This window comes from Dermacentor silvarum, chromosome 11 (genome assembly GCF_013339745.2).
Source record: "Dermacentor silvarum isolate Dsil-2018 chromosome 11, BIME_Dsil_1.4, whole genome shotgun sequence".
NCBI classification, from domain to species: Eukaryota; Metazoa; Arthropoda; class Arachnida; order Ixodida; family Ixodidae; genus Dermacentor; species Dermacentor silvarum.
Genome location: NC_051164.1, coordinates 62,973,579 through 62,989,667, shown reverse-complemented (window position 1 = coordinate 62,989,667; position 16,089 = coordinate 62,973,579). Strand labels below are relative to the sequence as shown.

The 16,089-nt window shown below is 47.4% G+C and overlaps 1 protein-coding gene across 4 annotated transcripts in view; it reads right to left on the bottom strand.

Moving 5' to 3' along the window:
- The window catches only part of LOC119432979 (monocarboxylate transporter 9), a 28,966-nt gene extending 23,596 nt beyond the window's left edge, over nucleotides 1–5,370 (bottom strand). For 3 of the 4 annotated variants that reach the window (XM_049658865.1, XM_049658866.1, XM_049658869.1), the window contains exons 1-2: nucleotides 5,103–5,370; nucleotides 2,619–2,762 (exon numbers count right to left, since the gene is read on the bottom strand). In XM_049658865.1, the coding sequence (XP_049514822.1) occupies nucleotides 2,619–2,762; nucleotides 5,103–5,242 (284 nt within the window). In that variant the 5' untranslated portion in view covers nucleotides 5,243–5,370. The remainder of the gene's footprint in view (nucleotides 1–2,618; nucleotides 2,763–5,102) is intronic. The other variant, XM_049658868.1, reaches the window with a different exon arrangement.
- Nucleotides 5,371–16,089: the final 10,719 nt, after the last annotated feature.

Genomic DNA, 16,089 nt, shown 5'->3' with positions numbered 1-16,089 from the left:
AAAGCCCGCCTTCATGCAAATACACCGCTGTCTCTACAGTGCAAAAAGGTGCTTTAGAACTAATAACTGAGAAGCCGGCATTTAGGCGTTAATTTTTCCCGAACACGCGCATATTTTCTCGAATAATGCTGAATAAAATCTTGTAACCTACAATGCCGCTTCAACGCGTAGATTAATTGTAAAGGGACATATATTTAACAAAACGTATCTATGACCCTCCGTGTTAGGGTAGCTAATAGCGCATGGCTACGGGCGTCGCGTTGCTGTGCACGAGGTTTGATCCCTAATCTTTCGTGTACCGTGCATTGGATGGAGGATAAAGAACCCCAGGAGGTCAAAGTTAATCCGGACCCCTCCCCTACGGCGGTCTCCCATAACCCACTGCGCAGTTTTTGTGGATGTCAAACGTGCCAGTTCACCACAGTTCAACAAAATGTATAAAGAAACGTTTAGGTGTGAAGCGTAATGCTTAAGTGCGAACCGTTTACCGCTGAATAAAAGGCCATTTTAGCGTGAACCCCTATGGCGTATCATAATTTTGTGACTTAAACGGTAGCTTTAGCTCGGGTGCTTTTATCTAAATACATGCAAAAGGAGAATTCGTTTTCCTCGGCAACCACTGCACCAAGTCTGACGAGCTCTGTTGCACTTAAAAGAAAAACTTAAACTTTGGTGACTGTTAGTTTCGAACGTTCTATCTAGTTCGTAAATATTTTATTTAAAAATTGGCAGAAAAGCGCAAATGTTCTGAAAACGAAACCACCAACTTTACAAATCTAACTCGGCACTGAAAGAATGATATCACAATTCTTCGCATTGCATCTAATAGTACACCTAAAGCGGACAGAATTGATTGATTACACATGAATCTCAAAGAATTTAGTAATATGGAAATGCAGCTTTTTGCAGAACCCTTGTACACAACGTAACGAATTCACGTAAGATTTGACGCATCGAATTTGTCCGCTTTGAATGATCTAATGGTTGCCGTTTACAGAACCGCGATAGCTGTTCTTGATGCAGAGCTATTAATTTGTAAACTTCGTGCTTCTATATTTTCCGAACTTTCGAATTTCTGAATTTAAAAAAAAAAGCTTGCGGCCCTAAATGGAAATTCTACTTTCAGAAGTCACTAGACTAACTTTATCTCTCAAAGGCAACAAATTTCATTAAAATCGGTCGAGGGGTTGTCTCAGAAAAGCGTTTCTGCGTTTTACATGTAATTGAATGGCCTGAAGCTAAACATTTCGACAGAATTACCTGTCAGGTTGGGAAAACTAATGAAGACTTAGAGATTGACTCTAAAAAGGTCCATCGTAAGAAAGGAGGAAGGTGGAGAGAGCGGAAGGTGGGGAGACACTTGACAGGGCACCTGTTCTTGACCACGGCCGCTGGATAAAAAAAAAAAAAAAGGCGTTTTTTTTTTTTTTTTTTTTTAATCCAGCGGCTGTGTCTTGACAGACGGAAAACGCGAAAGGTTGGGGTGGCTCCGGCGTTGCTGGTCGGCAGGGATGACCGATGCTGGGGGCGCTTTACCCGCGGGAATGCCGTTGAAGGGGGAGGGGGGGGAGCGGGATGTTTTGGTGTTGGTGACCTAGAGCGGGGGGGGGGGGGGGGGGGGTGGCTGGGGCTTTTTTTTTTTCGTCCTGTCTCCAAGGCCATAGACATACAAAGAGGTATGTGTACGTTCATGGCCTTGGAGACACGACGAAAAGAAAGGACCCCCGATCGAGGTCACCAGCACCAAAACATCTCGCCCCCCCCCCCCCCCCCCCCCCCTTTCAGCGGCATTCCCGCGGGTAAAGCGCCCTACTACTACTAAGTGGTTCATTTGAAAAGGAAAGGTTGGCGCTATCTTCTGCAGCCCTTGAGGGAGCACGGCTCAGCGCCAAAAGCGCCCCCAGCATCGGTCATCCCAGCCGACCAGCAACACCAGAGCCACCCCACCCTTTCGCCTTTTCCGTCTGTCATGAACAGGTGTCCTGTGAAGTGTCTCCCCACCTTCCGATCTCTCCCGCCTCCTCCTTTCTTACGGTGGACCCTTTAAAAGCTGCACATCGCCACCTCCGAAGAATACCCCCTGAAGGAAGAGCCGGGCTAATAAATTCCCTTATGTGGTTGGAGTCAATCTCTGAGTCTCATTTGAATAGGCCGCATCGGAGTTGGGCCCCAGCTTAAGCTTTCTCTTAGGGGGAGATAACAGGCTAGAGTTAGCATAGTGCTTCTACCGACTTTGTAGCACCATGATCTGTACCCAAGCTCGTTGGTAAGGCGACATCTTAAGGCACGTAAGACGCAAATGGGATGTGACTGTACTACGAATGGTGAATGCTTATATACGGGTATCTTTGCATAACACATTTAGTTGGAAGGAACGCTCTATATGTTCTCATTCTCTCCGCTTCCCGTGTTTTAGTCGCGCTTTACCTGCCTTTGTGGAAGTTTACCAAATGTTTGCGGCTCGCTAACACGCATGTCTGCAGGAGGGGCTTTTAGCCACTATAGTTTCGCAGAATACTATGCCCACAAAGTATTCCCTTCAAAACATGCTCCAACCAGTTCCGGTCAGCGCACTCCTGCACGACGCGTGACTGCAGCTGATAAAGCCCGAGACTTACCGCAGCAGATTCCTATCGCTGGCACCATAAGGGCGAGGCTGCCCAAGAAGAAGCACATTATCGGGCCCACGCCGACCAGCACTGCGCCTCCGATGGACAAAACCTTCAGCGGCACGGTCCGGCACTGTACGGTCACCACGGGCGCTGTGAACGTGTGAGGGTGAGAGATGAACAGTCGAACCCGGATATACCGAACCCACATAGAACGAAGTACTGTGTAGAACGAACAGCTGTAAAATCCCTTTGAACATTTTTATTTAAAAAAATGTCACAGTTTCGCCCTAATGGCGAAGCAATGAATGCGATAGCAACACAGCAATGTCATACGAAGTAAGGTGAGCGGCTTTGGTAGCAATATGAATTGTAGTAAACATGAGCTGATTAAGTAAGCAGGTGTGTTGCGGCGTAAGTAGACCGACATGAAGAGAGATTCGATGACCACGAGGAGGCGCGTGTGAAACGGTGGTGTTGATGAGAAGCGCTTCCCGTGGGCAGCGCGTGCGAAGGGACACACTTGTAGCGCTGCACTGCCGACCCGGGCAGCATTGCATGTGTAGCGTTGGAAAATGTGGCCCGACTATTACTAACTGATTGAACAATCGTGGTGTGAGCGCGCACAAACAAACATGAATAGATCACACTGAATGACTGCAGACAACGACTGTCAAAACGCTGGCAGCAAGCGCATATATACGCCGCAGCAGCGGGCGAAGGTACGTGCGGTCGATCGCTTCAACGGAAACTGAGCGGCGAATGCACGGCGCATAAAGGTCAGAGCCGAGTGTAGATAAGAGACGGTGCGGACGAGCGACGAGCGCGGTTGTTGGCAGCGTAGAAGTGCACCCCCCCCCCCCCCCCCCCGCGCTCCCTCCGGCGCTGGCTTCCCGCTTCCTTGCTTGCGCGTGGGTGATTGAGTGCGTTCGCTCTCCGTGATAGCGCGCGTCCCCGCACGCTTCCGCTCGGGCATACGGCGCGCGGCGAAGATTTTATCTATAGGTAACCTCACGGCGACGGCAGAAATCCGGTAGAAGTGTCCATATAATTGCTATCGCAATAAAAATATTTTATGTATCGAATTACCTATATATAAAACTTTCTTGTGATCCCCGCCTTTATATTCGATATATATCCCGGTCCGACTTACAGGCCCGGTGGCCATCAACCGCATTGCGGCTACGTATTTCCTTTGAATTAGTGTGAAACCCTGGTTCGGAATAAACGACAATATTACTCATTGCGTGGAATTAGTGGCGAAAGTAAAATACGGACTGAAGAAGGATAGAACGCATGCGCTAACTTCGACAAATCGCTTTTCTCGAAAGAGTGCGCAAATATAGCAGGTTTCTTATTTTCTCTTTTTTTTGTTATTTTTGTTAAGCGGAACGTATAAAAAATATATGTGCCCCCACCGCTTTTGTAGTCAGGATACGCGACTATAGGCAGCTAACATCAATGACATTTTGAGCAATAAATTCGCCGACTGCCTAAATGCATTTTGGAGCTGGCTTTAGAAACCTCGAAAGTGGTGCTCTTTAGTCTTAGAATTTTGGCTAAGCAGACAAATGACTTCGCCCCTGCTCTGCCTCAACATCGCAATCACAACATGCGCCCTAAAGTTAGTAATTAGAAAGTTATAAGTTGTTTTTTTCTTAACGTGTTTCACTGTCACCGGCAATAAAATAAAGCGATCCGGACCTCATAGTTACATCGCCCGGCTGCTGTGCTCGACGGCAGAGGTTCTATTCCCACATCAGTAGCACAATATTTTATTTTCCTTAAGCGATGTGACACAGGAACCTACCTCTATCTACCTCTATCTACCTCTACCTACCTACTTACCTACCGCAACGTGCCAAGAATGAGGCAAGGAATGCCTCGCATTAAAATAAATACATCAAACGCGCCGGTTTGACACTGGTCTCATCCATGTCTTAGTATACAGAGACTATATGCCGCCTTGGCGTTACCACCTAAGCGTTACGGAACGCTGGCTGCCACCACTGCGCATGCGTACAGAATAGCGGGCTCCGTTAAGTTTACCGGGCGGCTCCCGTCGGTCACCCGTGACTCTACCGTGACTGCGTAACAAAATGGCAATGCCCAGGTTGTCCGCTTCGAACCTAACCCTCCTGTGTGTTACTTCCTTTTCATCGCAACAGCAGGAAAGAAGTTATACTATCAGCCGTCACCTTCTCTCAACTCACTAAACCTGAAATTTAGGCTAGTTGCTTATTCACGATCGTCAAGTAACAGCGCGTAAAGAACTCACACTGACAACAAAGTACAAGCGCGTTTTTGTATATAGTTATTATTCAGATCAGCTGTTTGTATTGACGCTCCTATAGACCCACAGCTTAATAGATAGTATTGCTAGGCCTGGAGGGACGACACTGAATGGTAAAACGCGTCAAATTCCACCTAACAGATGGCGCTACATCATTGCATACGGCGGCATCGATCAACGCTGAATGCTTCGGCGCTTACACAGCGTGTATGCCAGGCTGTAGATGAAGGCGTTCATCCAGGCGACCACGCCTTTGGAGGTGGTGGCGAACGCGTCTCCCACAGCGGGGAACATCACCGGCATGGCGCGACGCAGCAGGGAGCAGCAGAAGATGTTCCATGCCGCCGCAACGGCCACCCTCCAGCTGTGGGAGCCATCCGGCACCAGCTCCACTCTCGGCTGCTGCGGCTGTTCACCCGGCGGTGCCTGTTCACCTGGTGCCTGTTCACCTGGTTGCAGCTGGGCCTCTTCACCTGGCTGCGGCTGTTGCCCGTCGAACTGTGGTTGATTCATACCATCGGGCTGCGGCGGTGACAGCATCTCATGTTGCTCCGCGCCCGGTGGTGGCGGTGGTGGACCTTCGGCCATGCTCCTCCGACGACTATACCGAGTTTATCTGCATACAAGCAAGTCGTGAAATTGCTGTGTCTTTACACTGAGACAAACGGTCGGAGTCAGTTTTTAAGCGAAGCTTTCATAGCGAACGCTCCCGAACTTTGTTGATCGTGGCTGCTGTTGTCTTGCCGAATATATATAGCTCGACACAGGACAGCACACAAGTATTTCGAGTCAGCGTATATACGCCGACTCGAAATACTTCTGGCGCGAGGACAAGCGGGTGCGAGAGAGAAACGATGGTATTCCTGAACGAACGCATCACTGTTTTGATGATCCAAATATAATCTCACTATCACGGAGGGAACGGTCTACCTGACTGGAGCAGTATGCTTTTTATTTGGGGTGTTGCTACGCTGCGCCCGGCACCGGGGTACAAACGCGAGCAGTATCCGCTTGTGGAAGAGCGGACAATTTTCTCTCTTGCACCCGCTTGTCCTCGCGCCTGCGGACAAACGACTGGCGGTCCCTCCAAAGACCGTCTCGTGTCAGACCAGTGCCTCAAAAGTCCCTAAACGATTATTTCCCTAGGCACCTAGGAGCTCCACGATTGCCATGACAACACGTGTTTAGCGGAAGTCACGTGACCCGCACTGCCACGCCCCCGCTGTACCTACTAGCAATTGTAAAGTCGCCGCCGGGACTGGATCATGATGATGATTTATTGGCATCCCCTTTGAAACGGGGTGGCGACAAATAGTCACCTAGCCTGCTTGATTTAATCAGGTATACTACACATGTTCTTTATCTCGCATTTTTCTATACCTTTTTCAAAAATTTAGCTTGTACCGCTGCCTATGATTTTAAGAGATCAGGTCGAACTGGGACTGCGTTTCGCAGCGCCCTCTACAACGGTGCCGACCGAGCTGTAACGGTGCCAAACAATCTTGCCGCGAGCAAGTTCTTGTCTCAACCATCAATCCATCCACACAACAGCTTTAGCAGCTGTGTTGTTGCAACCCCAGAAATTTTAGATTACTGTGAGCGTCTCACAGACCCCGGGATACTCAGGCAAGAAGGTGGCCGGGTGGCCTACTTGTCAAACTCGTCCTTCGCCTTCTTTCCGCCTGTAAGATATGTCATCTCAGTAAAAGACACCTTAATCGGTCTTGCCGGCCCGTGACTGTACGGTGCGCTAAAAACGCGAAGTGCGGAATATCGTTGCAAAATCAAGCTGCTTACCGTATCCGGTGAACTGCAGCCGCTGCTGCCGAAGTCCGTTCTTCTTCTGGTGACGCCTGAACGCGCTGCACGAGGCACGCTACCGAAGATGATGATGATGATGGCCTCACACTATTGCTCGTAACCACACTGGAGGATTCGCAAAGAATTGTCTGCCTGAACTTTTATTTGATGTTTTGAAGTTTTACATATTCGATCTTTTTTAAAAATAGAAAAAGAAAGAAAAAAAATAAAAGAGAACATTCAAAAACTTACTCGTTTGTTTGATTGTATGAAAGCACAAACGGCGTCAAATACATCCCCGTGGCTGAAGCTCAGAACTGACGCACCGAAAGTCAGTATTACTTCTGATGTTAAAATTAACCCTGCTGTAGCAAGCGCAACTTCTAGAAGCCTTTTTCTTGATACGGTGACATAGCAAAAAAATAGTTATCTAGGGATTCTGTTTCTTGGCTTCTTCTTCTTCTTTGTCTTCTTTTCCTGCCTCAGCAAAGCGGCGTGTGGTTAGCATCTTTTCAAAGAGCACCAGATGATTTTTTTTCCTCCAGGGGCCCACGGTTTCCAGGAACCGCTTGATGAATAATAAAACGTTACTCTATTTCTCTCTCCATCTGCAGAATGTTCCTCGTACTTCCAACTAGCAGCCTAGGCTTAAATTTACTGACATCAAACCTATTGTCATTTGGTGCGTCTCGATTGGGTATCAGCCACACCTCTGCATAAGTTCACTGATGCGTCCAGAAGGTCGGGTCATTGCGGCATCATCGGCGAAGATAAAGCCGACGAACCAGTACGCTCCGCCCAAGTCGAAGCAAGCATATATAATCATTATTATTTAAATCAAAGTAGCACAGACCACTTATTCAACGGAAAGCGAGAAACTTCAATTGTGTTTCCATTGCGAACCTTGGTCAATCCCCCCTCGTGGGTATACGTGTCATACGTTAAAGGCGACATGAGCAACATCACCGAGCCAACGAGCAAGTCCACATTAAAATTTAGGTTCTACATCTGCAAGCAAATTCAGCGTGTTCATGCGCGATTCTCAATGCCAGTTCGGCAATGCATTAGAACATTGAAATTCACCGGTATGTTCCAGCTCGCGATTGACATCCCCAACATCCAATAAACTCTCTTTCGATCTATATCTCACTCGCGTGCGCGCGGCTGCACTTTCTTGACTATTTATTGCGCCTTCGACTACCGCTTGGTCTATCCTCTATCTCGATGCGACGCAACTCAACTGTGTCGCTTATGGCTGGGCGTCGCTTTTACGACAGCTACCTACCGTTTCCGTATCACCATGACGGACAGTGCCTCGTGCAGATTTTGTGATTGCGACGAGACCATAGAGCATAAACAGTCGAACCCGGATATGTCGAATCTGAAGGGGATCACAAAAAAGTTCGATATATAGGTAATTCGATATATAAAACGAAAATTTCATACAAATATTTTCAAGGGGATTATACTGCTGTTCGTTATACACAATATTTCGTTGTATGTGGGTTCTACTGCACTATACAGGGTGTTTGTTTGTTTGTTTGTTTGTTTGTTTGTTTGTTTGTTTGTTTGTTTGTTTGTTTGTTTGTTTGTTTGTTTGTTTGTTTGTTTGTCGCTGCACCAAATTTTTAAAAAAATTTACTGTTACAAATAGCTGAATTCAAAACCCCTCAGCTAAATTACTTGATGAGGCGGCCATTACTTCTACAAAAAAAAAGTCAAGATGCCTAATTTAATAATTAACATAATTACGCTAGATAAGTTTTTCATTACGTTACGGCACGTATTTCAATATACGAATCCTAGCTAATGAGTTTGCAAGGCATATCGATTAGGAATGAATTTCGGAGGATGGCACCGGTTTCGAGATATGAGCCGTCAAACTTGAGGTAAAACTGCAATGTTCTACTTACTTTTTAAAGAAAACGCTGCTTTATATGCATTGAAGCACAAAAGTATCGAGAATGCCAATGCATTTCGTCGGACACTTCGAAAATAAATACTCGATACTCGCTTAGCCTTGAGATTTTTTTCGAAGTGTATATGCCTTAGAAAATCACTATAGGCACGATTCGTTGCTTGAAATATGTGCCTTAAAGTAAATAATTAAAAGGTTAATAAGTGCAGTTATGCTAATTATTCAATTTTAGGCTTTTTTGTTTCTCGTAGAAGTAATGGCCGCGCCATCGAGTAATTTCGTTCAAGGGTGAAACTTGGGCTATCTGCCACAGGCAATTCTTAAAATGTTGGCGTTAAAAAAAAAAAAAACACCTGGTATATAATCCCTCCTATCAGGATGAAAGACTAACATTGCGTGTATTGTGGCTTGCTTGAAGTGAACTTGTCGATGATGTTTTGATGAGGCTGAATGTCCATAATGCAATCGACAACAGCAACTGTAGTCATTGAGGAAATCCTTCCTTGTGGTTGACGACGTCTGGGTATAGCGAAGGGCCGCATGTTAGTAACCGCTACCAGTGCAAGCACTGCTTGACCAGAGGTCACCAACAGGGATTTCGACTCCATGCACCACATAATCGCTAAGCCTCACCTGCGTGCTGGACCTGCCACTGTTGGCGGTTGTCCATGCAATAGATGGAACATGCCGCTGCGACACATCACGCATTTGTTTTTAGTTCTTGTTATAGACGGCAGCACGAAATTCATGCACCGCAAAGAGAGAGAGAGAAAGAAATGACATTTATTTATGCACCGCAAACAAGTCCCTTCGTTACTGTTGCTTCATCTTTGTGAATACAAAGAATGTTCATGAAATACTCAAGCGAAAGTAGCGCAAATGACTAGAGCCATGATCAGAGTGACATTCTATATATAAGTCGACCTTAAATTAGACAAACTGAAAAATCGCCGAGAAGATATAAAATGTTAGCCCAACGTTTCACAGTTATTTCGACTCCTACATAACCTGTGGCTTCGGGAAGCTGCAGCAGTTTTCTGTATGTCCAGGCGTGTGGGTTGAGTGCCTATTCGTGAGTTCATTTTCCACAAGCGATGGCCGCTGCAAGTGTAAAGAAAAGAATCAAATTCGACCTTGCAATGAAGTCGAAAGCGATCCAGCGATCTTTTTTGCAGGTAAATAAAGTGTACTTGCTTTTCTTTTTTTTTTTTTTTTTCGAGTTGCGTGTAGTAACTTAGCGGTCCTCGGACGCACCAATCAGTAAGCCGCCGTTTGCCTCAGGGCCTATTAATTTATATGTCGAATTACCTACATATCGAACTTTTTGGGGATTCACCTTCAGATTCGATATATCCGGGTACGACTGTAGTAAAACTATCGAATCAGAGATATGAATAGAATACCAAGCACTATACGATTCGTATTCAAAATTCTGGACGTCCGCACAACCATATTTAAAACTATAGCCAAGTGCCCAACACTATGCGACGTCCGTTGTAGCCTCCTCTACTTTTGGAGTGCAACCAGTCGAAGACGCGGCGCCCGAGGCGTCCCTGAAGCTGTACTGCTTTGCGGCGGTCTCGCCTCCCACCTCGACCCCACCACGAGCTGTTCGCGTTCCGAAGGGGTCGTGTCTGAGAGGCGGCGTCAACCGAGGACCCGCCGTCGACCCGTTGTGGGAGCGGTTGTCGGCTGCCTTTTGTGCAGCGGCACGCAGGAATGGTCCCTTTGTTCGTCGAGAACGGTGACCGTCGAAAACGTGGGCTTGTCGGCTGGCTTGCCGCTGTCTTGATTGAGTGCCTCGTCTGAAACTTTAGCGAGCGCAAAGCTGCGAAGGTAAACTCGCGAAGCGCTCGTGGTGGGTGATCGTTCTGTCGTGACGCATGTTGGCCTTGTTCTACGTATAGTGTCGCCGTTTTTATTGGGGAGTAGTCAATTAATCTTTGTTTGCAGCTGTCGTCTTATTGTTCTTTTTTTTTTTTAGGAGGGTGCCGAGCCTTGAGCAAGAAAAAGAACAAATAAAAAGAAAGAATGGCGTTCTCTCTGTGTCTGTTCAAAAAAAAAAAAAAAAAAAAAAAAAGCTTCACCCTCGAAAATGCGCTTGCGGCAGTCTTGAATGTTGGGCGGCGCGCACGTAGCTTGTCAGTCCGCTAAGCATTACAGCTTGTCGGGGCAAGTAGCTCAGCTCCAGCATTTTTGTTCGGCTGTGCGCAGGCGAAGCGGAAGATTGAGCAGCTTCACCACAGATGTAAGCAATCGGTGCAGCTGTAGCGTTAACCATGTAAACAAATTCGTTTCTCGCTTAACTTCAGTGATGCGTTCTGTGCCTTCCTCGCGTGGGCACGCACATGCTAGCCGAACCGGCAGGCGTCTCAACACCAGGCCGAAGGAGCATTTGAACTCCACAAAAGGGCACATGCATACCGCAATGCATATACGTGTAAGGAGGGACTGCAAGTCGCATGATAAGTGTACGCCTCAGTCTGAAAAAAAAAAAAAAAGACAGTCTTATATATCTGCACAAAGATCGAAAGACAAGAGAGCAACGTTGTTGAAGCCCGCGAGATAAAGAACAAGGGGACGCGGTGTGTCAGCCACGCCGCCATAGCGTTTCCTGATACTGAAGTGGCTTTTCTAGATGCGACTTGACGCGTGGCATATTTTTGGTGTGTGTGGAGCACCAGAAATTTTTCTTTCGTTTTACGTGGTATTTCGGATGACGTATGACATAGATCGCGTTTTTAAATGTTCTAACCTTTCTAATAAACCTTCAGTTGCGAGTCAGCGCTGTGTCTTGTCTCTTCTCGTGCCTTTGCCTTTGTCTTAGCACTTCGCACGCCGAGTTAGCCACGCTTCCATACCAACTCGCCCATTTTTTTCGCTGCTGAATTCTAGTCCTTGAGCTGGGTTATTCAGAGAGGCGGACATTACTTGCAAAAGAAATCGATACACATGTTCAACTAATTAACGAATATTCACGAATTGACTTATTAAGCAAATACTTTACGGCACGTATTCCAATTTACGAATTGCAGCAGACGAGTTTGCAAGGCGTGTCCACCTGGAATGAATTTCCAGAATGACACCAGTTTCGATATATTCGTCCTCAAATTGGCCGCAAAAATGCACTGTTGTTCAACAAAAAACTCATTTATGCATTCGAGCGCAAAAGTAACTGTAACGCCTATGAATTTTGTCCCACACATTGGGAAATAATATCTCGAAACTGGTGTCCTGGAAATTCATTTCAAGTGGATATGTCTTGCAAGCTTAGCGGCTACAATTCATAAGTTGGAATACGTGTCGTATAGCAATTAATTAAAAAATCATTAGTGAATTTCTGTTAATTAGTTATATATGTGTTTCGATTTCTCGTGCTAGTAATGTCTGCCTCATTGAATAATCCAGCTTAATGATACGAATTTTGCTATCTGCCACAGGCGATTTTTTTTTAATTCCGTAAAACATAAAAATGATCACCTCTATATAGATTGAATAGTTCCAGTACATGAGAATCCAACAATTTCATAACGTGAGGCACGCCATTGTTGGACGCGGCTGATTATAATACTTTACAGTCCCTCGCCCTCAGGTTAAATATAGCAAGCTAATTCTGTGTTTTCAAATATGATTATGCGGTTCCAAAAAAAAAAAAAGAAAACTGGTCATGATGCAAGGAGCGCAACGTGAAATTTGTTATGGCGAGTAATGCCCAGCGCCAGTCTTCTCCGCAATGCCAGCGTGTATGGCGCACCCCGTTGGTCGTCTGCTACAGCTCTTCGCGGCGAGGCACGAAAGACAATCCTCACTGCCCAAACAGGGGATGCGTAGTAAAGAAAAGCTCTCGAAACTGGTTCAGTCCTGAGAATTACGCGTTTTGATTTTTTGTGGAAGTAATGGCTACCTCATCGGGTAGTTTAGATCAAGGATTATAACTGTGCTATCTGCCACAAAACCAGAGCCCTTCCTCACTGTGAAGTTCAGCGAAGCTGGCGCTCCGGTGGGGTTTGCTATGTTAGCGTAGCAGGGGAGATGTACACAGATGTACGTTCCCAAGAGGAGCAGCGGCGGCAGTACAAGGAGCGTCGGCGTGCCCAGAAGCGTGAATGGGCACGCCGCAAACGTGAAACCGCCGTTTCCGCTGCTCCCAGCCCGACAACAACATCGAGTGCCGACCACAATCCCCCCTCCGACCTCGCCCGCGTCGAGCGCCGACGCGAGCAACAGCGTTAATTCAACCGACGCAGTCATCCTCGGAGAGAAGCAAAACGCAAGCGCTACGCACATCACCACGGCGCCAAACCATCGCAACGCTTTCCCGGCGCGACCTCCGAGGTTCCGGAGAGAGTTGATCCAGAACCCCTTCGGCGCCACGTGTATCGCGCGTGACCGTCACGGACAAAGGACGCACTCGGTTGGTGGGTAGAGACAATGAAGTTTTATTTCAGCGCCTCTACGCCAATCACGGCGCAGACTAGTGCGCCGCACAGGTGTCTGCCGAAGAGCGCGCGGCATTACGCAATGTCAGGAGGGAGAGAGACGCCACGCGTGGCGAGGAGTATACACGACTCGGGAAGGAGGCGGCAGCGGTGGAGAGGAGTACAAAGGAGTCTACGCTCGGTCTGTCGCCGGAGACGAGCCGCCAGAACCTAGCCATAAACAGCTTCGCTGTAAAAAAGGAAAAGCAAACGTCATAGGACCAAAATCCACATCACAGAGTCCTATACTCCCACGAACGAACATACGAACTATACACCCACGAACAACATACAAAAGGCAAAGCCAAGTTGCACCACAATGAGTTTGGAAACAATGCCACAAACACAAGCGGCGGCGATGTAGACTGCAATGAGAATGTAAACAGATGAGAAACACAGTAAAAATAACGCACGCAGGGAATTATATGACAGTAAAAGTATTCTAGCCACTGTAGTAAAAGTGTCTTCAGCACAGAATACAAAAGAAAACACGCAACGGGTAACGTACGAGCGCTAATAATGACAAATAATGGAAGCAAGTTGTAGTTATATTGTGCGACTATTCATTGCGGTATCTAGTACTAGTTAAGGGTTTTTAAGTGTACTGTGCAAGCTTTCTACAACAAAAAGACAGACTTAGTTTAGCGCGTTGAGCGTAATAGCGGGTGTAAAGAAATTACGGGACTTTCGTCACACTTGGTTGTGCCGCGCGATGCAGGTAAAGGACGCAAGAAAAGCTGTTTAACTCGTGATAAGAACCGAACTACATTTATGAAAACTACAAAAAAAAAAAAACACCGCATATCCACGGGGTGAATGATGATGAGTGGGCGAAGCTCCGGAGGGAATCATCGGTAAACCGTGAATCTTCCGTGTAATTCGCCCAGTCTCGCCGCACTAAATCGAACGATTGACTTCCACCAATGACACGCGCCATATGTGACGTCATTCCTATTTTATAACAGCGTCCTTCATTATAATTGCACCATCTCCCGCTTAAGGGGACGCTAGCACAAACGCGTTAGAAACGTGCAGTACTCTCTAGTAAGGGGGAGAGGCCACAGCGTCTTACACCAGCTCTTTTACACGGGCCGTAACACGCTAGCACAAACGCGTTAGAAACGCGCAGTCTTTCGCTAATGTTGGGTATTTATTGTCATCGTGGTCAACGCCTCCTATAAAGAAGACGCGTTGTCGTGTTACGTGTGTCCATGTGCGCTCCGTGGCGTAGTGGTTAGCGCCATGCGTTCGGAAGCGAGGGGTCCCTGGTTCGATTCCGCGTTACGGACACAACTAAAGTAGACGTGGCTACCTACTACTACGACGACTACTACTACATACTACAGGGGAGGGACAGACCCACACCCTAAGGAGCTTCGCCCCTAAAACTACAACCGCACAGGACGTAGGCATATGACATTACAAACATACTAGGTTAGAAGTACTAACGCTGCCGCGAGTCCAAGAAAGAAACAGATCAAAACAGCTTACGGTGCAGTAGACAGGCGATGACAGCTTTCTGGAATGAGGAGCGATGACATCACGACGTAGAACACGCCTCGATGTTGGACGGTGAGAAGATGGCTCTTGGCAAATCGGGAATGACCGCTCAGCAGTCAGCCTGCATCCGAGCCGCAGTGCACGTTGCAAGAATGGTCGGCCTGCCCAGCGGACAGCTTGCGCGCGAGCCGCAGTGCTCGGCGCATATGCGGCCATTAGCCAGGCCACGAACGCTGAACATCTGACCGAGGAGACGCCTTGCCCGCGATCCGCAATGTTCACGGCAAGGTGTTGCACAGCAGAGGCCACGCCATGCTCCGAGCTGCAGTACTCGTGCTGGTGGACGCCTTGGCCAAGGGCAACGGTCGCGTTCCCTGGAGCCTTGATCGTCGGCTTCCGCTACTTCGGCCCGCTGTCATTCGTCTCCCGCTGACTAGGTATCTGCATAGAGAAAGGAATTCAACAAGAGGGGACACTCCCGTAGGGCCCAGCGGCCGAATTGACTGCAGCGTGCCAAGCGGTCGGTGTCGATCACTTACATCACTTCCGGTTTCGGTTTTGGCGCGCGTATTTTGAACGCAAGCTAGCACGCCGGCTGCGACCCCCCCCCCCCCCCCTCCTCATTTTTTTTTTTTTTTTTACTCTGCGTGCAGAATCGGTTTATTTAGTAAAAATGATTGCGAACGATCTCGTAAAGTCCCATCGAATCTGTGCCACGTGCAATTTCACAAAGTAGAGGCAAGACCTTTTGTGCAATGAGGAAATATTTATTTTGCTCTATATAAAAGCTCGTTCCGCGCTTTTTGTGCGTTCATCCAACGTTGTGACACCAGCAGGTAAGGCAGTAGTTCCTGTACGAAGCTCCACCGGACGGCACCAGCTTAAAAAAAAAGTAAATTACAAGCATGTTACATTTGCAAGCACGTAACAGCATGTTACAAGCATGAGTCATTTTGGTATTTAGATATAGGAATACTGCGTGTAGAGGCTAAACGTGCGAAAGCGGTGAATGGGCGGCATTACAAACAAAAGCAATTCGCTTTTACATACATGGCGTAGAAAATACCCGACTCATCCCAAACATATATGAAAACATCTGATTTCCAAGCGTTCCCCCCTTTCCGGGCATTATTACCTGCACTTTGGCACCACAAATACACGGGCGACTTCGCGTTTTCACAACTTGGCCTCAGGTTATGCGGCGGTACGTGACATACACAGAGACGGACGCAACAGGCACTCAAGACAAATGCGTGGGTGCAAAGCCTGTTTTCAGTCCTTTAGAAGACGGAATTATCGAATTACAAGTGTGATATGTTCCTCGGCGTTATCTTTCGCGCGTTCTGCCGGCGCCAGCAGCACACTCCCATGTTATCACTCTTGGCAATCGCCCATCGCGTTTTCAACAGGCGTGAGTACCGAAAGAAGGTATATGTTGTTGCGGGGCCACAAAAAACGTCACAAACTTGACCCTCTATAAGATTCATTACA